We start from the raw sequence: 23,802 nt of genomic DNA on the forward strand, positions 1-23,802 counted from the left end.
GTGATGAATCTGGAGGTGAACAGGTGCACACGCAGAGGGAACAAATGAGAGTGCAAACATACCTCAAACTCCTGGTCATGCTTCAGTAATTATGTTTTCATATGTAAATATGCCTTCTTAGGGAAGACTTAAAAGGTCTGTTTATGTTTTGTGAGGAAGACTGTCATGGCATTATGCTGACCTTCAGATAAGATCCACCAGGATGACCATCCACCACGCTCTGCCCTTGGGCCATCAGTGACAGCAGCTGTCTCTTGAGTTGAGGAAGACATTTACTTGGGTTGTGAGTGTCTGCCATGACTCTTCATGTGACTGAGGAGGCTGCTTCTTGACCGCAGATCTTTGGGCACATGAGACAGGGTAGTGGGATCCATTGTGCAGGATTTGCTTCCTTTTCTTTCCTTGTCTGCCATTGCTCTGCCTCATCACTCAGGATTGGGATTCGAAGCATAATGCAGCTTGATGGTCAATTTGTTTTCATTCTGAGCGATTGGTACAAGCCCTTCCTAGTCATTAAGGTCAATGCTGCCATACTTGAAAGAGAGCTTTAGAATGTGTCTGAAGCATTTTGCCCTGAAATGTTGGCTATTTCAGAGTTGAGAAAACAGGACCTGGTGGGTGAAGTTTTTCCACCATGTGGACACAGTGACTAGTCTATTGAAGTTGATTTTAATGAGTTTTGCCTGAATGTTTGTGAACCTGGCTTTAAGAGGACACTAGCATTTGTTTGACTGTCTTCCCTTTGAATCCAGAGAATGTGGCAGATGCATTGCTGATTAAATTTCTCTAGTGCTGTTCTGTGGATATGAAGATTACCACAGCATTCAAGTTTTATGTGACCAGATGTTTTGAAGCCATCATTGATGATATTTGTCACATCAATTAAAATTTCAGTAAACTGATGCAAAAAAGAAGCCTTATCTGACAAGGATTTTTTAAATTATGAAAATAGGAAAACAGCATGATCAAGAACATCATTTTTATAACAGTGATATGATTTTACAATTTATAGCAAGCATGGACTTAGCCTGTTATAAATAATCCATGTTTATAAAGATAAACACAAGTTTATAATAAAAGTGCTACTGTCTTAGAGTAATGAATGCTTGTGAAAGGACATAGCGGCCTGCTCTTCTCTGCAGGCAAGTACGTCATCTTGAGATGCTTGCAGGAAATTGAATGATAACGCATTGATTGGCTTGCTGCCATTGAGCAAATCAACTTGTGCATTAATGAGTGAGTTTGAAGAAGGGGCTGACTTCACGCCTGGACGAATCTGAAAATTAGGGATGTGATTGTCTGGATTGACAATTTTATCAATTGGACAATTAGATTTACTTTCTGTGCTTCTTGGCGGATGGAGGACTGGCAGTGACTACCCTCCACCTCCCCCAACCCTTATCTTTCAGTGCCACATTTCCTGAGCCTCTCCTTTGATGGGTGCACAAGAAATCCTCATTGAAAAAATACAAATGATGTGACCCCCTCCTGACCTCACATTCTCTGGTGGGGTCCAAAGTGAAAGTCCCCAGTGCATGCTGTGACAAAGCAGCACTAAGTAATTTATTTTTAGCACTGAGGAGAACATATAGAGAGTCAGTCCATAATCCATCCTGTGCAGATGGACGATTGTACAGCACGCAAGTATTTTCAGGGGAATTTAGATTAGGTGGCACAAATACAGCAGTTATCTGTGGCATTTAAAGCATTTGAAATGCCGGTCACAACATTTAGGCTAGAAGTTTATGGACATGTAAATGCAAGTGCGAAAGCTGTGAAAAGTAATACTTCTGTTTCTCTGATCATTTGCCAATGCTGATGTTCAGCTTGCAGTTAACTGTGGCATGCATTCTATAGGCACAGGCAATTTGAGATGCCAAGCTGTGGACACCCTTACCTTGGCATTCTTCCTCAAGCCTGGGAATTGCTTCCTCAATTGTTCCCACACCTATGAACATGGGAGGTGGCAATCACTCAATGAACCACTTCTTGCCATGCTTGCTCCACATTGAGGCTCCAACCAAAATATGTCTACATTTCTCAGCTGCACATCCTCTAGCAAAACATCCAAACTGTCATCATCAAGGGGGCAACACTGCCCACATGCCCTTGGCAATCTTCATAAATTCTCTTCAAAGCAGCAAAAGCAACCAGCTATATTATAGCGGCAGTCCTTTGAAAATTAATACTGTCATGGTTCTTTATCTCCTAACATTCATTTTACTTCTTGGGTTTGTAGAAAACATGCAAAGAACACATTCAAATTATTATACAAAGCTGAATTTATTGAAGTCAGACATCTTTGCCACCTACATAGAGGATCACGGGAATGTAAAAATCCAGCTCCATTTTTGCCTGTATCACTGAATCCCTCTTAACACTTAACAGTTTGACATGCCTAATGTATTTAGAAATGTGGTACAGAAAAACCTGTTTATAAAAAGCAACTTTAGATTGTGTTGAGATAGTCTCCTTAATATGGGTTGCAGTCCAAATGATTCAGTGATTATTGAGATTGATATTAGATTGTAATTGAAAGAAGTATTTCTATCTAAATAAATCGCCAACACAAGTTTTTTTTGCCACAACCTTAATTAGCCAGAAGGATCTGACATTTATCAGAGGAAAAATAATTACCTTTGCCCATGGTGGATGACTTCATAGCTTTGTAGAATAATTTCCCCTTCATATGTAAAGAATAAACTGACCGATCGCTGACAAGAATATGGAGAAGATTGACATGTTGGGTCATTGTGTACCTGCAGAACAGGAAATATGATATACACAGGTCAAAGACATAGATTTAGAAATAATCTTAATTTAACAGTACCGCAGCAAAATTACACATAGTGGTCACCCTTCACTTCCTCTGGAAACCTAAGTATAAATCCAACCATGGGAAAGGAGATGATTTTTTTTCTCCCTTACAGACTATGGATTAAATATCTCAAATAAATGAAGTTCTATCAGTCTCAGTCTAGTAACTCCATAATGAAGATCATTCCAGAACACAAAAATACCTTCTATTCAATCAGCTGGTCGTTGCTCTAAAGGGCATAATCACAAAAGTCTATTAAATGCACCTGTCATGCTGATAGACAATATCTTTATGAACAAGGATGTATTTGTCAGGTAGTCAACAGTCGATGAATGTAAGATTGTCCGTGAACATGACTTTTATGCAACAACAGTCTTTTGCCAGTCAGCACAAAAGTGGGGAGTGTTCATTTCTATTCATCCAGATTATTTCAACTAACCATTTTAAATGTTGTTTAATTATAATGAATGAGCCTGATATATAGGAGTGTGTTTCAAAACCACTGACTGTTGATAACATTGATAAATCTCTCTTATTTTCATTAATCTAATGGCACTGTTTTGATATACATTTCCTAGCTATTTAACATCATGTGTGAAATGTTATGTCAAATGCTTATTGACAATGATTTATGGAATAGCTCCTATAAAAAATAAGAAAGGAAACCTCAAACAATTTGCAATTTCAGTTTAATTCAATTTTATTGCTCATTTTGTTCAGCCAATATCAAAAGGTTTCATTAAGCAAAATTGATTTGCATTTGCCGTGTTTAACTACTCTATCCAAGAATCTCAGGAGGAGAAATTTGTGTGTAGATGTCGTGTACATATCATTGAAGCATGCCGTGCAATAGTATCTTGTGGCACGGCCTGCTCTGGTGCATTGAAGTGAGTCTGTGCAGCCATGAGAAGCAAGGTTGCAGGAACAATTTTATTTATTTGTTAGTTTTTAAAATCTGATGGCAATTATAAACTCAGAGAAATTTTATTTGACCTTTATACAATGTTTCAAAGGACAAATGAAAATTGTGAATGATAAAAAAAAAACCCTTAGGATTAATTGCAGCCTTTGAACAACAAATTTGCTGTTAACCAAATTTTCCCTTTGAGAACATGGGCAGAATTTTCTGCCTGTCAGGCGGGCGGGCCCGACCCAATCTCCGGCGGGTGGGAAGCCGATCCCCGCCGGAGAAGTGGGCCGCACCACCATTTTACATGGGCGGGCCAATTAAGGCCCGCCCAGCGTGACATCCAGTGGGAAGCGCTGTGCGCTTCCTGTGCGGGCGGGGGGGGATTCCCCAAAAGCGAGAGTGAGCTCTTTCGCACATGCGCACAAAAGAGTGCACATCTCCCTGAGGCTGCACTTTGCCTCAGGGAGATCGCTTCCACTTTGAAAAAGATTACAAATAGAAAAAAAAAATTCCCTAACATGTTCCCCTCATGTGACAATGTCACATGAGATGGGACATGTTCATAATTTACACTATAACTTTATTAAACTTTTAAAAACCCTGCGTGAAACCTCATCCCGCCGGTGGATGAGGTTTCATGTTTTTTCTATTTGCTGCCGGGGCTCCTGGCCTGCCCGCCAACCTTAAGGTTGGATGGGCAGGTCCTTTAATTATTTAAATGATCCTGTCAATGGCCTCAATTGGCCATTGACATGTCAGTGGACCCGCCGCTGATTTTACTGTGTCCCTGCGTTCCTGAAAATTTAAATGGGGCGGGATGACGTTGCGGGTTCCGCCCGACATCATCCCACGTCATTTTACGTGTCGGCAAGCAGACGGCAAAATTCTGCCCCATATCTTTCCACACTGCTTTTTCAGAGTGCAAACTGCATTGTAAGCAACAGTTGACACTTAATCGAAAATTGGCACATTAAGGTCCTTCCTGCAATTCAGCTTATTGTTCTCATAGGCGGAATAATACGGTGGGGGCAGAGGCAACACAGCATCTCCCCCACCCCACCGCCAGAAATAGCACCAGCGTGGAGCTGACATGCTCCATGTCAACCCACCCAGCAGTCGTAAAGTGCTGCAGGTGAATTAACGAGGGCTGAGTGGAACTTCCGCCCCCAACTGGGGAGGAAGTGCCACCCTCTGGAGCTGCTGGCCAATTGGATTAGCCAGCAACTCCATCAGTCCTGGCAGCACCAGGAAGTCATCGGTGGCCACTGCCAGCACTGCAAAGGGAGAAGACCAAGTCCCTTGGATCTTCAGAGCAGTTAAGTCTGGGGTCTTGGCTGGGAGCTTTTGGGTTGGTTAGGAAGAGGGGCGGGGGACAGGGAGTGGGTTTAGGGAGGAAGTGGGTAGGAAAGAAGGGAATGTTCGACCTTTGTGGGGGTGGGGCTGCCCCGCAATCGGTAAAGGGCAGTCCCTGAGGAGCGACACACTACCCCCCACTTCCCATCCGTTAAACATTTCAGTGAAAAAATCGTGCTGCCTGCTCTGGCCTGGCTGCTGTTTTGGGTGTGGGCTGTATATTATCAGGGTCAATTGGCTTGATAATAAGCCTAACTGACCCTTGATTATTAATTTAAATATGGCGGGTGGGTGTCGAAATTGGCAGCCCCCCCGTATTATGGGAGTGAACTTGGGGGTGGGAGAGAAAGTAGCAGGGTGGGCCCCTACCTTATTTTACATATTCCCCTCCCCCATGAAAACACACCTGCCGGGGGCACGTAAACTTCAGCCCTATGTATGTAACCAATTTGTAATAACCATGGATAAATATCTCAGCATTGGCTCTGCCTCAATGAAAATTAATTACATGGCTCTATAAATTTCCCTAACTGATAGAAATTCTGTTGGCTGGATCAAAATTAGATTGATTACTGTAAAATACAACACAAATGGGCTTTGTGCTGTTGGTCACCAGATTCATTGGCAAAAACAAATAGTGTAAAACCAATTCCAAATGCAAGTTCAGACACAGGATCTATGAGGCCCCAAAATCATGTGTCAAATATCAAGTGCAATAATAAACAGTTGTTTGATATCCATACAATAAAATAATTATCAGAGGATGGGGACTGTGAACAGACGTAGATAAAAAAACCCGTCTTATGTTAGAAAATGTCAGTATATTTAAAATAATTAAAACAAGCTCCCAGTTAATCCAATGGGTAGCTGCATCATAAAGATATGAAAATGAGTTTTAATCTCAATTTATGCTAAACACGTCGATTTTAGCTCAGGTGGTAGGCGAAAGATGCAATGTAAATTGCCTCGGTACTTTAGAGATAAGCAGCCAGGATTCCTGTTCCTGATGTTTATACAGGAAAGTGTGGGTGCAGTAACCTCAGATAAGGACAGAATCAGACTTACAACAGCCTGAATCTAGCCTAATGGCCTGCTCAGACCCACCATCAAGGCTTACAACTCACAGATAAATAATGGCACCTGAACAAGGTACTAGAGGATGACCAACAATCATGGGACTATACTCCAGCAAGGAGTCAGCATGTTTGGGAGGAGAGGAAAAGTCTCAGCTTGATCTGGAAAAATTATGTCTTCCAGCCCATTGGACACACAAGTATGAATTGAAGTGAAGAAAATAAAGGATAGCTGAAGAAAATAACGTTATCTGATCAATGAAAATCCATTGATCCGAGAGCAGCCTTTTCCAATCTTCCAGGCCTGGGGACTTCCAAGTTTTCAGGCTTCAAAGGAGGAGCAGAATGGGTGTAGTGGGAAGGTGTTTGAGCGAGATAGGGAGGTCACAGTTTTAGGGTTGCAGTTTTGGTGTGAGTAGTGATTCCCTTTTTGGTACATGTGAGTCTCACATTTTATGTACAATGAGGTATTGCTGTTACATAGAATCTTTTCTTTTTGTTTGCAACTTGGGTCTTGTATTTTTGTGGGTGGAGGCCAGCACATACAGAAGCACAATGTAACCATACGCTACAAAGAAAATGCCGTAATGAAGAGATCTAATTTGTTAAACTAAAATTCCCAGGAACCACTGGAAAGCAGGGCAAAAGAGAAACATATTATGGCATGGTGGAGGGAGAGAGACAGAGAAGCGGGCATGACAAACACACAGATAGACAGACTCTAATACAGGATACCAGTGACCAGAAACTTAACAGGACCAAGTATTTCAACAACTTGGTTACAAAAATAGGGCAGAAAATAGGATACGCTGATGATTGTCACACTTCCTCACTGCTCTAAGACTTCCCAGCATCTAATTGGCTCAATTCAAAGTGTGATAGAATACTTACCACTCAGTGGGATGGGTGCAGTGCAACAATACTCAAGAGGTTTTTCACCATAGAGAAAATGGCACTATATACATCTTTCATCATTGGTGTATAGTGACTTCAATACTCACTAGCTACTGAGTGCACTGCACAACACACTAAGCTTCCTTTGATAGTACTTCCCAGCTGTACTGTTGAAAAAGTTCAAGTGCAGCCACACAATGGGAATGCACTAACTCAAGTTTTCTCAAAGTCACACGCAATCCTGACTCAGACATAGTCTTTCATCATTTCTAGATTAAAATCCTATAAATCTTTGCTATTGTGCAGCACAATCAGCACAGGACTGCAACTGTTCAAGGAGGAGTCCCACCACCTTCTCATAGGAATTAAAGGATGGGAAATAAAAATGTGTCTATGCCAGTGTCACCACATCCAGACAGTGAATGAAAAAAGACTACTATGATATTAATTTAAAGCGTGCTAGCTTTAATCTCAATCCCTTACCTGAATTGAGAAGCTCTGCTGACTTTGCTCACACTCCCTCACTAGTGTGTATGTGCAGTTTCCAGGGTAATAATAGTAAAGTCCATCAAATGTTTCATAGTTGTACTGGCCCCAAGTTCGACAGATCAAATCACGACTGTTACCTCTATTGGGAACTGAAAAATAGGTAAAAGTTACCTGTTTCTTTAAATTTTTATAAAGTAATTTAAATCACTTTTGACCAACTTTCATACCAAATAGATCAAATTCTGTTGATGACCAATTTTGGAAAAAAATTTTATTTGCCAATCCATTAAATGCCAAGCTTTTATGTATTTGTTCCCAATGTACATAAAATTCAAATGGACCAAACCTATTTCCAATCGCTTCCATTTCAGGCAAATGCATTATCACTGAGATCCATCAGAAATTAGCATTATACTGTCTCTGGAACATTTTATATAAATTGGAATACTTGGGCAGCAATTTGCACTACATATTGATATAAATATGTGAGAGTCTATAAGATGGTTACATTTTAAAACTCTCTCCTTTCATTTAAGGTGAAATAGAGTGCCTTAATTGGGGGCAGATGGTCATACTAAAATCTGCACAAAACCTGGCCCCTATGCTCTGTAACCGAAACCTGCAGAAAATCTAGTGGCAGTTTTCACATCTGGACACAAAAGAGTTGAAATTGGTTTTCTGGACAGAGGGCAGAATCTTGTTGAGGGGTTGGGGGCTTCGCCCACCGTACCACAAGCCAATCAGGCAGTGGCGAGGCCAGAGGCAGGACTTGCACTGGAATCAAGACACCGGGAGAGGTGGGAGGAGATCTCACTGACTGAGAGCTGGCAGCTCTTGTGCTCAGCAGCGCCCAATGTGGAGGCTGTGGCTGCTGCCGGAAGATTAGGCACCAGAGCCCTAGGATCACCACAGGTAAGTAATGTGTGGGGGAGGTTTGTGAGGTGGGGATCACAGGGAGAGGGATGCAAGGAATCGACAGCAAGGACAGAGGGGGTGGTTCTCAGCGTCCCCCCCCCCCGCCTTTCTGTTCTCCAGTCCCTTGATCAGGCACTAAGTAGGGGAATTCCCTCAGGAGGTGACAAGCTGGCCACACGGTTTTAGCTGCAGTCCACGCCGCATTGCAACAGGCCCGCCTGCAGCTGGGTTAATATTAATAGTGGCAGGATGAGTCCTCAAATGGTCATTAATTGGTGGGGCGGGAAGGCCGACCATGGACCTTCCCGCCCAGAACTTAATTCTAGTGGAGGGGGGAAGGCAGCAGGGTTCACGTATGCTTCCATCCTGCCTAATTAAATGCCTTTCCTGCCACCAAGCTCAAGATTCTGCCCAGCAATACAGAGATATACAGACCCAGAAACAAGAAAGGGAGACAGAATAAGCTTCTGCTGTGAAAAGCAGAGGAAAATACTTTTTTTTGTATTAGTCACCAAGCAGATACTGGTAAAAAAAATTGGTTCTCTGTTCAAATTGTGGAGATTTAAGGAACAACAAATTGTCAGAGTTGGCCTTGCAGTTGGAAGTCAGCCCGGGGATACTCAGAAGACTGAGTGGAACAACTTTCAAAGAACACTGGAAGACTCGCCCTGACATGGCTGGGAGAAAGGAGCCTGCTGAAAAGCTGGGAGGCGTTTGAATTGGAACTTAATCTTTACAACTGCTAGGAGCACATGTAAAGTAAAAAAAAGTATCATTAATTATTTCAGCTGTGTTAGTTAGTTAATGGGGAAGTACCTTATCTTTAATTTGCTGTATTAGTTGCCTGTTAAGTAATGTTTAGTCTATGTTGATTTTAGTTTGTTTGTTACACCAAAAGCCTTAAAACATGTTATCTTGTCCTGTGGCTCTTTCTGTTGGTCACTGGGAAATTCATCCTTTTTTTAAAAGTTTTTGGACTCTATGGGGATTATAACAATATTTTAAGGCAGTGTATTTCCTCAATCTAATTTATACTGTAAATATGTCATTATTTCAGACATTGCATTTGTCAACTGCTCTGATAGGAAATTACACTCCAGCTTCCTGCAGAACCAATTGCTGGATGGTAAATGCTAACTTGAAACAGCAAAGCCTCATCACAAGCAATAGGGGCCCAATAAAACTTGTGTACTATGAAAACACAGTTCAGATACTATTCTTCAGCAGGCTTTGAAATAGGAGGTAAGTGTCAAATACTGTTTCTCTCTTTCAGTTTTTCTTAAAATCTACACACAGTGGGATACACCCGTACGCACGCGCACACACACACACCAATTTATATTTAGTTAACTGAAGTCACCAATTAACATAATTTTCTTGTTTACACCTTTCAAGATAATTCTGACGTTAGGCTACATTGCAAAGCTAAAGTCAGTGAAAATGCAAATCCGAAGAGATGTTTAAGTGGCAGCTAATCTGATAATGATTGTTTTACGCTATCACCCAAAGTCAAAGTTACACATCTCATCTCTACATTAGAGCCGACCATATGATCTGTGGCATACTCGTAGTGTAAGCTTTGCTCTTTTTTGTGAGGAATAAGCCTGTTAGTTGTGCAACATTTCAGCTGCCAGAAGATGAACTTCTTTGATAATTATAGTTATGTTCTTGTGTCTTCCCATTTTGATTTTATTTTTGTTTAAATTGATTTGTAATCCGCGATACTATTGCCAATCATATGTGTCATTCACCCTTAACATTTCCATGATTTTGACATTGTATTTGTATTTTTTCACAATGTATTTCAGATTAACAATACTAGCAGTGTAATAAATTGGACATACATTGAATGTAAAACAGTAATTCTGTTTCAACCTACACTTGCAAATTGCCTTAATGATGTATGGTTGCTTAAGTCAGAAAAATCATGGAGATTAAAATATCTTGGTTTTATCTGAACAAATAAAAACCTCTGAAACAAATTGCTTTTTAAATGTGAATTATTTTGTAATTAGCTTACTGTAAGTAAGAACATCTATAAATGTCAAATTTTAATTATGAGGCATTATAGATTTTAAAATTATGACTGGAATTTTCCCTTTTACCAAATTTATACCTGTTTGACACCGTGTTCCATTTGCCTCAAACTCAGTGCAGTCACACTTGTCCACGTTTACACATATTCCTGCATGTAGACATGGCAGCGAGCATAGAGCTGAAAGGAACAAATTTTATTTCATTAAGGTTGGCATTTAGCCAGAATTATTCAATGGTATAAAAATGATAGTGGCATACTTTATTAATAATGACACAAAGCATGGATATGTTGTAACACTGTATACTAAGGCCTAGAAAAGCAAGAGCTGCTTTAAATTCCTGAGTTTATTTCCTTTAGATATTTAGAGTGCATAATTAAGGTTACAGTTTTAATAAACTTCTCTATAATATTCAACACATACTAAATGTTTAATTTAATGAGAGCCCTGTCGAAGGCATGTTTATTGTTTTGTATGTTATTTTACATGCATCCATAACCTTGGTTATATTTGACCCTGAGGGCAGCTTCCTATCTCATCTCTATCACAAAGCCAACCTTCCACCTCTGTAATATCATTTGAATTTGCCATCTAATGCAACCCATCTTCTGCTGAAACCCTCATTCATTCCTTTTATTGCTGTAATTTGAGTCATAGAAACATAAAAACATAGAAACTAGGAGCAGGAGTAGGCCATTCAGCTCTTTGAGCCTGCTCCGCCATTCATTATGATCATGGCTGATCATCCAACTCAACAGCCTGCTCCCGCTTTCTCCCCATACCCTTTGATCCCTTTTGCCCCAAGAGCTATATCTAACTCCCTCTTGAAAGCATACAATGTTTTGGTCTCAACTACTTTCTGTGGTAATGAATTCCACAGGCTCACCACTCTCTGGGTGAAGAAATTTCTCCTCATCTCAGTCCTAAATGGTCTACCCCATATCCTCAGACTGTGACCCCTGGTTCTGGACTCCCCCACCATCGGGAACACCCTTCCTGCATCTACCCTGTCTAGTCCTGTTAGAATTTTGTAGGTTTCTATGAGATCCCCCCTCATTCTTCTAAACTCCAGCGAATATAATCCTAATCGACTCAATCTCTCCTCATGTGTCAGTCCCGCCATCCCAGGAATCAGTTGGGTAAACTTTCACTGCACTCCCTCTATAGCAAGAACATCCTTCCTCAGATAAGGAGACCAAAACTGCACACAATATTCCAGGTGTGGTCTCACCAAGGCCCTGTACAATTGCAGCAAGACATCCCTATTCCTGTACTCGAATCCTCTGGCTATGAAGGCCAACATACCATTTGCTTTCTTTACCTCCTGCTGCACCTGCATGCTTACCTTCAGCGACTGGAGTCACTCCTAACTTGACTATTCTAATGCTTTGCTGGCCAGCCTCCCTCCCACCCTCTACTCATCATAGACTTCTAATTATTTGAAACCCTCCTATCCATATTCTATCTTTCACCATGTCCCACTTGCCCATTACCCCCTTCTCACAGATCTAAATTAACTTACTGCACCCAAACATTTCAAATGTAAGATGTTCATCCTCATGCTTAAATCCTTTCATTGCTTTGCTCCTCCCTTTCTATATAACATTCTCCAGTGCCATCACAAAACCCCTCCCGAAAAAACATTGCATTGTGTCTGGTATCTTGTGTATCCAACTTCCTTACACAACCATTGGTGGCCGTCCATTTAGTCCCTTTGGCCCACATTCTGGATATTCCTGTTTAAATTGATGTACTCCTTCACTTCACTCTCTTCCATTAAGATCCTTACTTAAATCTATTTCTTTAACTAAAGCCATAATTTTCCCGTTGGTTTGCGGGGGCAGGCCCCGCATGCCCACGCATAAAATGACGCGCAGTGACGTCAGGCGAGCATCCCAACGTCACCACATGCCATCGCAATATTTCGTTGGGCGGGCCCGTGATGATATCCGATGCGCGCCCACCATGAATTAACGAGCCACTTAAGGCCCTTGAGACACCAATCAATGGCGATTTTTCGGCGCCCGTGTGATCTTCGGGTCGGTGCACGGGCGCAACGGGCAGGCGGGTAGGACACATTTGTATAAACCTCATCCACGGGCAGGATAAGAGGGCTCAATGGGGTCGCGAGTGTGCTCAGTCAAATATTGATTTTTCAAAGTTTCTGATACTTGCCTGTGTGATCTGCAACACTTCAAGACCAGCTGCTTGCTCTGGACTCTTAACCTTCAGGTCAGCACTCTGCAGTGAGGAATCTTTTTTGGGCCTGCAGATTTCAGGAAGCCAGCCCTTAGCCTGGGAATGGGAGCTGAAATCTCCACTGGAGGCACCTTCTCTGAGGAGGAAGGGAGGGTTAGAAGGGGGAGGAGGCCACGAGTGTACATTCAGCTCCCAAGGGAGCAACCTTTGGGAGGACAGGCACAGGCATAAGGGGTGCAGGGCCAAGAGTAGCCCAAGGCGGAAGGGGTCACAGAAGACGCCACTATCCTGCTGCCAGGGTTTACAGGTGGCGAACCAGCTACTTCAATATGTCTGAGGTGTAGTGCCGAAGGAGGCTCGGTCTCTCAAGGGAGACAGTCAACTCTATCTGTCGGATGATTGGGCCTGAGATCTCCGCGAACTGTGTGGGTGGACACCCCATGCCAGTGGCTCTAAAGGTCACAGCTGTCCTCAACTTCTATGCCTCTGGCTCCTCCCAGGGGTCGGTGAGTGATTTTTGCGGTGTCTACCAATCAGCTGTCCACACTTGTGTCAAACAGGTTACTGATCAGGCGTGCATTGACCTTCATCCAATACCATTGGGACCAGGCAAGCCAGACACAGTGAGCCAGAGGCTTCGCGGCCATTGCTGGCTTCCCCTGCGTCCAGAGTGCAATAGACTGCACACATGTGGCCATCAAGGCGCTAGCAGGTGAGCCTGGGGCCTTCATCAATAGGAAGGGCTTCCACTCCGTGAACGTGCAGGTAGTGTGTGATCACAGGATGCTGATTCTACAGGTCTGTGCAAGGTACCCAGGCAGCTCCCACGACACCTACATCCTCAGACACTCCCAGGTGCCAGGGTTATTCAGTGCTGCAGCCCGGCTTGACGGATGGCTGCTGGATGACAAGGGCTATCCCCTCAGAAGGTGGCTCATGATGCCTCTCCGTCATCCAAGAACAGAAGCTGATCAGCGGTACAATAGGAGCCACCCCTCCACAAGGGCTGTGGTGGAAAGAGCCATTGGTCTTCTCAAGATGCGCTTCCGATGTCTGGACCGCTCAGGCGGTGCACTCCAGTACCCCCCAGATCGTGTGTCGGTGATAGTGGTTGCATGCTGCACTCTCCACAATCTTGCGCTGGAAAGGGGAGATGCTGTGCATGATGAAGACGTAGATGCAGTGGCTGCGGCTGCACACAATGAGTCCAGTAGTGAGTCCGAGGATGAGCACACACAGGGAAATGCCGAGGGGGTAGACACTGACCCAGGCATACTCCAGGGAGGCAGGGACACCGGGGAGGCTTTAATCAGCTAGCACACCTCATATGGACCTCCAGGACAAGCCTGGGCTGCAGGCTCCGTACTTGATACCTAAGTGCAAAATCTGTCTGGATAGGAACATTAACTGAGGGCCTTGTTAGTAAAGCTGACTATCCCACAAATCACTCATAACATATTTGGAAACCACCCACTTACAGAACAAAAGAGGCACCCTCAGCCATGGTGACATGTCTGAATTTAATATTACAACCACAGGAACTTAGGAAAACAAAATGACAAAGGTGTTAAAAATCACACCAACTCATAAAGACCTCATTGCAGGCCCACACAAAAAGCACCAGTGATAAACACGTGGTGTTGCTAAGATGCCTTATATTCACGTTTTTGGGTGCTACATTATGGTGCTGCCCCCTCGCTGGGAGTGGCACCTGAGACAGCCTGCTCACTCTGCTGTCCTGTTGGCCTCGATGACCTTGGCGGTCGTTCTCTGGCCAGTGGAGCCTGTGCTGGCCTCGTCTGGGAGGAAGCTGCCAGTTCCACAGCTGGCATCTCCCCAGTTGTCGCAGCATCATCGGATGCAATGATCACTGGCAGAGGGGCGGAGGAGCTGCCACCCTCATCCGGAGCGCCCTGAGAGGAGCCTTCAGAGAAGGCAGGCAGTTACTGCGCCGACATGAGGTCGCTTCTGACCTCCCTGCTCACCATGGATGGATGGGCACCGAGCTGGGAAGTTTGGTGCCAAGGCCATCTCCCACATTGGCACTGACCAGCTGAGGTCAATGCTGATGTGAGGGCTGGCTGGTCTGAGCGCATCCCCAGGAAGCCCTGATGGGTCTCCTGGAGGAGCCTCTCCACGAGAGTCACCATTCTCTCCACGGAGGACACATGGCGCTTGGACTGTGGCTCATTGCTTCTGCGTACACTCTTCCACCATGGAGACCAAGCCATGCATAGCCTCATGTATCTCCCACAGATGCTCCCGCACACCCGGCATGGGGCGGGGCAGGGGTGAAAGCCTACCTGCTGTATTAAGTGACCAATGCCAACATGGTACTCACCCTTCCAGAGTGCAACAGGTTGTTGAAGCGCTTACGGCACTGGATCCAGGTGCACTGCAGGAGCTCACCTCCTCCGCCACCTCCTCCCAGGCACGTTTGGTCATGTGGCGGGGCCTCCTCTTCCCATCCTAGGGTACGAGCACCTCCCGCCATGTTGCCACCTCCTCAAGGAGGGCAGCAAGGCAATCATCAGAAAAATGAGGGGTACAGTGCCCCCCTGCCCTACCCTCCTGCCTGGCCTGCTCACCAGCAGTGCTCTGGGGAGCCCTTCCACTGGCCATGATTCACAGCCTTTGAAAGGCTGCAGCAACTTTTTAAAACAGGCCACCGGGTCGCCATTGGACCCAGTGGTCATTGCAGACCCGCTGCCGCCCGCCCGCTCCTGCTGTCCTCGGGATCTGCAAATCACACTGGGCAGATCCGCGCTCGCTCCCGCATCGCCCGCCTGGCAGGCAGAAAATTCTGCCCTAAGTGTTTAGTTGCCCCTCCTAATATCTCTTTTGAAGTGATTTGGGACTTTTTTTAGATAGATGTAAGCTATTGTTGGTGTGGATACATTGTTATTCTAATGAAGTAAAGTAAGATCTTTATACAGTAATCACTAAAATATTAAATAAATGAAAGGTAAACAGAATACACTATGGTCGGGATTTTCTGGCCCCACTTGCTGCCAGGATCTTCTAGTCCCGCCGAAAGTCAATAGACTTCTGGCTAGTTCGCCACATTCCCCACGGCGGGTCACACCACAGCAGGGCTGGAAAATCCCAGCCAATATCTTTGATTATCATGAAACTTGCTCATATGATTCAAAAGTAATTAGAATATGAATTAAATACTTGTACATTATGTTTTAGACTTGCAACTACTTTAAGTGATGAAAGCCAACTTAGAAATCTAGAAAAGGATTAATAATTGTTACCATAAATAATAACGGTTGCAGGTTTGAACATTAAAAAGAATCAGATCAAGATTTAAAATAAATCCTTATTAATCAAGAGTAAAACTTAAACCAGATAAGTTAACATTTATCTTAGTTCTAAACAGGGGTTTCAGCAGGTGCATTGTTCTCTGAGTACAATGTGAATTATTGTGCTGATGCAAAATGGCTGAAGTTCAGTCCCCCAGCAGCTGTGTCATATTCAGAATCACTGAGCCATTGAACTGCTTCCTATGTCACTGTAAGTCGATTCCTACAGATGGTGCTTTGAAATTATGACTAACCATTAAACTACAACCTGAAAAGCATTACAGAAGAGGGTAACACTATTTGTAATATATAAAATATAGTGCTATTTAAATTGCACTTAGCAAGGCTTTCAAACCTTGGATATACTATCAAAAATTATCTTCTATTTAATGCACAAATCTAATCCATTTGCCTGTGATCAAAAGTGGGAATCTAGGCAGAGCTGACCTTTCCCTAACACAGATGTACTGAGGCCAATTTTCTTATATGAACTACTGTCCTGTCTGAAATCAGTTACTTTAGCACCGTTCTGGGACCTTATGCACAGAACTTTATCCATTAGGACATTGGGAATCATTGTAGCTTATAGAATCATAGAATTAGACTGCACAGAAAGAGATAACCTGGCCCATCATGTTTGTGCTGACCCTTTGAAAGAGCTATCCAATTAGCTCCACTCCCCTGACCTCTCCCCACAACCCTGCATTTATTTTCTTTCAAGTACTTACCTAATTCCTTTTTGAAAGTTATTATTGAGTCTACCACCACCACCCTTTCAGGCAGTTCATTCCAGATCATAATGACTGCAACAAAAAAAAACCCTGGTCGGCCCCTCTGGTTCTTTAGCCATTTACATTAGATCTATGTACCCTAGTTACCAACCCTGTTCCCTATTTACTCCATCCAAAGCCTTCATGATTTAGAACAGTTACATCAAAAACTCCTCCTCTCTACGCTGAAAAACCTCAGCTTCTCTAGTCTTTCCAAATAACTGAAGTCCCACATGCCTGGTTCTATTCTAGTAAATCACTTCTGCATCTCTCAAAGGCCTTGACATTCTCCCTTAAGTGTGGTGCCCAGAACTGAACACAACACTCGACCTGTGGCCTAACCAATGATTTATAAAGATTTAGCATAACTTTTCTTTTGTACACTTCTGTTTATAAAGCCAAGCATCCTGCATGCTTTTTTTAACAGCTTTCTCAACTTGTTCTGCCTTCTTCAAAGATCCCTCCTCCTGCACCATCTTTAAAATTGTACCATTTAGTTCATATTGCCTCTACTCATTCTTTCCACCAAAATGCGTCACTTTACACTTCTCTGTAAAATTTCAGCTGCCTTGTATCCACCTTTTGCACCAGTCTATGTCCTCCTGAAGTCTGTTAGTATTCCTCACTGTTTAATATATTTAGAGTTTCCTGTCATCTGCAAACTTCAAAATTATATCTTGTATATTCAAGACTAAATAAAAAGAGCAGTGGTGCTAATATTATCAACTGGACTCACCACTGCATACTTGTATCCAGTCTGTAAAACAAAGTTCACCACTACTCTCTGCTTTCTGTCATTTTGCAGATTTTGTATCCATGCTGCCAATGTTCCTTTAATCCCAAGGGTTTCAATTTTGTTAATAAGCCTATTATGTGAAGTGCCAGATAGTCAACAAAAATTCAACATTAAAGTTAAAATTCTTTAAAAAAAATCAAAGGCAGGAACCCAGCATATCTAGACTCCCAGATTTCGGACTGATCTGTCAAATTGTTATTGTCTCTTCTTCGGGTTGTAAATGATGAAAGTGGAACCTGCTGTGAACAATTATTCAATTAGCCCTGTCCAGACTCAAGCATTTTAATTTTTACTTCCATCTTTTGCCCTCATCTTATTTTTAGATAAGTCTGAACTAAAAGCTCAGTTAAGGGGGAGGTAGTGGTGTAGTGGATTATCACTGGGCTAGTAATCCCAAGATAAAAACAAAAAGCTAGAAGCTACTGCGGATGCTGGAAATCCAAAACAAAAACAGAATTACCTGGAAAAACTCAGCAAGTCTGGCAGCATCGGCGGAGAAGAAATCAGTTAACGTTTCGAGCCTTCATGGCCCTTCGGCAGAACTGGAGCATAGTTAGAAGAAAGGAGAAATATAAATTGGTTTAAGGTGGGGGGGGCGGGGGGTGGGGGAGAAGAGACACATTGAGGGTGTGGTGTGATGATTGTGGAGATGAGCAGATAATCAAAAGATGTCACAGACAAAAGGGTCAAAGAGGTGTTGAAGGTGGTGGTCTTTGTCTGAGAAAAGTGCTAATTAAGAATGGAAGACAGGATATTCAAAGTACAGCTCTAGTGGGGGTGGGGTGGAAAGACTAGAGGTTTTAGTTTTAGATTTAAAAATAATGGAAATAGGTGGGGAAAGAAGAATCTATATAAATTATTGAAAAAAAGCGGGGGGGTGGGAAAAGAAACGGGGTGGGGATGGGGGGAGGGGGAGTTTAAGATCTAAAGTTGTTGAATTCAATATTCAGCCCAGAGGGCTGTAAAGTGCCTAGTCGGAAGGTTGGGCTTCACTGGAACAATGCAACAAGCCAAGGACAGACATGTTGGCAAGAGAACAGGGTGGAGTGTTAAAATGGCAAGCGACAGGGAGGTTTGGGTCTTTCTTGCGGACAGACCGCAGGTGTTCCGCAAAACGGTCGCCCAGTTTGCGTTTGGTCTCTCCAATGTAGAGGAGACCGCATTGGGAGCAACGAATGCAGTAGACTAAGTTAGGGGAAATGCAAGTGAAATGCTGCTTCACTTGAAAGGAGTGTTTGGGCCCTTGGACGGTGAGGAGAGAGGAAGTGAAGGGGCAGGTGTTGCATCTTCTGCGTGGGCGCAAACTGGAGGAACAGCACCTCATCTTCCGACTAGGCACTTGGAGAAAGCACTGAGGGAGGCAAGGGCACAGAGTGTACTCTGGGTGGGGGACTTGAAAAACATATGTTTTATTTATGGGATGTGGCTGTTGTTGGCTAGGCCAGCATTTGTTGCCCATCCCTAATTGCCCTTGAACTGAATGGCTTGCTAGGCCATTTAAGAGTCAACCATGTTACTGTGGGTCTGGAGTCACACGTAGCCCAGACCAGGTAATGGCGGCAGATTTCCTTCTCTAAAAGACATTAGTGAACCAGGTGGGTTTTTCTGACAATCAACAATAGTTTTATAGTCATGATTAGACTTTTAATTCCAGATTTTTATTGAATTCAAATTCCACCATCTGCCACAGTGGGATCCAAAACCAGGTCCACGGAACATTATGCCGGCTCTCTGGCTTACTACTCCAATGACAATACCACCGCGCCACCACCTCCCCAGTAGGCTTGACCTCCTCTTCACCAACCTGCCTGCTGCAGATGCATCTGTCCATGACAGTATTGGTAGGAGTGACCACTGCACTGTCCATGTGAAGATGAAGTACTGTCTTCACATTGAGGATACCTCCATCATGTTGTGTGGCACTACCATCGTGTTAAATGGGATAGATTGAGAGCAGTTCTAGCAACCCAAGGCTGGTCAACCATGAGGCACTGTGGGCCATCAGCAGTACCAGAACTGTACTCAACCACAATCTGTGAGCTCATGGCCCAGCATATCCACTATTATCACCAAGCCAGGGGATCAATCCTGGTTCAATGAAGAGTACAGGAGGGCATGCCAGGAGTAGCATCAGGCATACCTAAACATGATATGTCAACCTAGTGAAGCTATGCCACAGGACTACTTGCATGCCAAATGTCATAAGCAGCAAGTGAAAGACACAGCCAAGCGATCTGACAACCAACGTATCAAATCTAAGCTCTGCAATCCTGCCACACTCAGTTGTGAATGCTGGTGGGCAATTAAACAACTCACTAGAGGAGGAGGCACCACAAATATCACTATCCTCAATGTTGGGGAGCCCAGCACATCAGTGCAAAAGATAAGGCTGACACATTTGCAACAATCTTCAGCCAAAAGTGCCATATGGATGATCCATCTCGGCCTCCTTCGGAGGTCCCCAGAATCACAGATGCCAGTCTTTAGCCAATTCAATTCACTCCATGTGACATCAAGAAACGGCTGAAGGTGCTGGATACTGCAAAGGCTATGGGCCCTCACAATACTCCGGCAATAGTACTGAAGACTTGTGCTCCAGAACTTGCCGCGACCCTAGCCAAGCTGTTCCAGTACAGCTACAAAACTGGTATCTACCTGGCAATGTGGAAAATTGCCCAGGTATGTCCTGTACATAAAAATCAGGACAAATCCAACGTGGCTAGTTACCGGCCCATCAGTCTACTCTCGATCATTAGCAAAGTGATGGAAGGGATCATCAACAGTGCTATTAAGCAGCACTTGCTTAGTAATAATCTGCACTGGTGCTAAGTTTGGGTTCTACCAGGGCCACGCAGCTCCTGACCTCATTACAGCTTTTGTTCAAACATGGACAAAAGAGCTGAACTCCCGGAGGTGAGGCGAGAGTGACTGCACTTGACATCAAGGCAACATTTGACTGAGTGTGGCATCAAGGAGCCCTAGCAAAACTGGAGTCAATGGGAATCAGGGGCAAAACTCTCCGCTGGTTGGAGTCATACCTAGCTCAAAGGAGGATGAAGAAGAAGAGTCATGTGGACTTGAAAGGTTAACTCTGTTTCTCTCTCCACAGATGCTGTCAGACCTGCTGAGTATTTCCTGCATTTTCTGTTTTTATTTCAGATTTCCAGCATCCACAGTATTTTGCTTTTATCAAAGGAAAATGGCTGTGATTGTTGGAGGTCAATCATTTCACTTTCAAGGCATCATTGCAGGAGTTCCTCAGGGTAGTGTCCTAGGTCCAATCATCTTCAGCTGCTTCATCAATGACCGCCTTCCATCATAAGGCCAGAGGTTGGAATGTTAGCTGATGATTGCACAATGTTCAGCACCATTCGCGACTCCTCTGATACTGAAGCAGTCCATGTCTAAATGCAGCAAGACCTGGACAATATCCAGGCTTGGGCTGATAAGTGGCAAATAACATTCGCGCCACACAAGTGTCAAGCAATGACCATCTCCAACAAGAGAGAATCTAACCATTGCCCTTGATGTTCAATGACATTACCATCACTGAATCTCCCACTATCAACATCATGGCGGTTACCATTGACCAGAAACTGAACTGGACTAGCCATATAAAAACTGTGGCTACAAGAGCAAGTCAGATGCTAGGAATCCTGCGAAGAGTAACTCACCTCCTGACTCCCCAAAGCCTGTCCACCATCTACAAGGCACAAGTCAGGAGCGTGATGGAATACTCCCCACTTGCCTGGATGAGTGCAGTTCCCACAACACTGAGGAAACTTGACACCATCCAGGACAAAGCAGCTGCTTGATTGGCACCCCATCCATAAACATTTACTCCCTCCATCACCAATGCACTGGGGCAGCAGTTTGTAACATCTACAAGATGCGCTACAGGAACCCACCAAGTCTCCTTAGGCAGCACCTTCCAAACCCATGACTGCTACTATCTAGAAGGACAAGGGTAGCAGATACATGTGAACACCACCACCTGCAAGTTCCCCTCCAAGCCACTCACCATCCTGACTTGGAAATATATTGCTGTTCCTTCACTGTTGCTGGGTCAAAATCCTGGAACTCCCTCCCTAACAGCACTATGGGTGTACCTACACCACTTGGACTGCAGCGGTTCAAAAAGGCAACTCACCATCACCTTCTCAAGGGTAATTAGGGATGGACAATAAATGCTAGCCTAGCCAGCAATACCCACATTCCATGAATGAATTTTTAAAAAACAGCTAAGGCAAAAAATTAACTCAGGAAAATTCAAATGAACATCAGCTTTTCACTTTGTGGATTTTGTCAAGCATAAGTGGCTTTTATAGACCAGAGCTCCTGCTGCTATGAAATTTGCTCTATTTTTCATTGTGTAAGTCTCTAAGAAGAGCTTGAGCGATCATTCTATGAACTTCTGTGTAAAGAAAATCAGACAGGGTGAAAAATCAGTTGCTTATTTGTTATGAGCCCATTTCACACTGTTGGGTTTTTTTAAAACTGCTTTTCTCACTGGTTTTAATATTTTTTGTTGTACTTTTCTGCTATTCACTACAAGCGTACAAATGCATAGAGATTACAATATGGATGCAGCTCATTCAGCCTAACCTGTCTGTGTTGGCATTTACTCTCAATGCAAACAAATAGTTAAAATCACATTTATATACTCATTATGCCTTACATCCCTCTGCTCACCAACCTATTCTGTCTTTCATAAGTGACAAATCACTTCCCATAGTTGCACTGCACCTGGTGTAAATCCCAAGTGTGAGAATACCTCCCGGCACTGCCTTCACCCCTCTTGGAATTTATATGCTTGGAGTCAGATCAGTTTAGTCAAAACTCCAGCGTTCAGATGAACAGGTAAATACGCAATTTTATTTTGTCTGATGTCAACATGCAAATTTAAACAAATAATTTTACAATCCTTACTTACTTGCTGATGCCCTTGATAAAGGTGCTGATCTCCATGGAATAGCTGTGGTTCCAAAGAGAGAGGAAGGAACGGCAGGTGTTTGTAATATCTAAATAAAGTGTGAAAGAAAGTTAAAGCTCATTTCTAAAAATCTAAACACTTTTAAATCTATGGCAGCTAATATCATCCTATGATCATTAATTTATATAAAAATTAAAACTGTATACTTGATTCTTGTTACAAGACCTTACACTCAGTAGGCTGGTTTTTATGTTCCCCCACCAGTAGGATTGAAGTTGGGGGGAGGAGGATAAGCTGGATACGCATTAAATCCAGCAAGTGGCCTGTTCGTCACCTACCCACCCATGCCTTCCCCCGCCGCAATTATACCAGTGGCAGGGGTGGGAGGAGATGTCAGCAGCCTGCCCACCAGTGGGCCAATTGAGGTTCTTAAGTGGGCAATTAATAACCACATAAGAGCCTCATCTTGCTGCCGCTGGGATTTAACCAGTGCTGGAAGAGGCCCATGCCAAGCAATCGCTTGGCACTGGCAAGATCCCCAGGCACATACCAAAATCTTGATTCAACACTGTACCCCTTTGTCCTGAGAGTTGACAGCCTCTGATTGGTGGAACATCCAACAGCTAGCACCTTCCAAACCCATGACCACTACCATCCAGAACAACAAGGGAGGCAGATACACGGGAACATCACCACCTGGAAGTACCCTTCCAAGCCACTCGCCATCCTGACTAGCATATCACCGTTCCTTTACTGTCACTGGGTCAAATCCTGGAACTCCCTCTCTAACAGCACTGGGGGTGTACCTACACTACATGGACTGCAGCGGTTCAAGGCAGCTCACCACCACCTTCTCAAGGGCAATTAGGGAAGGGCAATAAATGCTGGCCTAGCCAGTGACATCTACATCCCATGAATTAATTTAAAAAATCAGTTCTGTGACAATTTAATCCCAAGTAAATTTCTGGCTTTGAAATATAATTTTACATTATATTATTCAAAAAAATCTGATAACCTCTCAAGATATCTGAAGTATAACTAAAATACATAAAGTATTCATTGTTTTCAACACCATTACAATATCCCCTTTGTGTCAATTAGAAACATAAAAGACACTTTGTGAAAAGCATGATCAATAAAACCAGATTTTGTATAATTTGAGCAAAAAGATAAAGTAAGTAAAATATTAAAAACAAAAAATAGGAATGTGTAGACAGCAGAGGCTAGAAATTACTGTTGGCATTTTTAGTCAAAAACTTATTCATATGACAATTATCAGCCTACTATTTTCACTGAGTTATATACCTA

At 43.5% G+C, this 23,802-nt stretch overlaps 1 protein-coding gene across 1 annotated transcript in view; it reads right to left on the minus strand.

Moving 5' to 3' along the window:
- otog (otogelin) overlaps positions 1-11,079 on the minus strand; it is a 322,018-nt gene extending 310,939 nt beyond the window's left edge. The window contains exons 1-4 of the mRNA XM_078549607.1: positions 11,046-11,079; positions 10,569-10,667; positions 7,532-7,686; positions 2,638-2,759 (exon numbers count right to left, since the gene is read on the minus strand). Coding sequence (XP_078405733.1) covers positions 2,638-2,759; positions 7,532-7,686; positions 10,569-10,667; positions 11,046-11,079 — 410 coding nt within the window. The remainder of the gene's footprint in view (positions 1-2,637; positions 2,760-7,531; positions 7,687-10,568; positions 10,668-11,045) is intronic.
- Positions 11,080-23,802: the final 12,723 nt, after the last annotated feature.

The sequence above is a fragment of the Cetorhinus maximus genome, chromosome 9, assembly GCF_964194155.1.
Source record: "Cetorhinus maximus chromosome 9, sCetMax3.hap1.1, whole genome shotgun sequence".
Taxonomy (NCBI): Eukaryota; Metazoa; Chordata; class Chondrichthyes; order Lamniformes; family Cetorhinidae; genus Cetorhinus; species Cetorhinus maximus.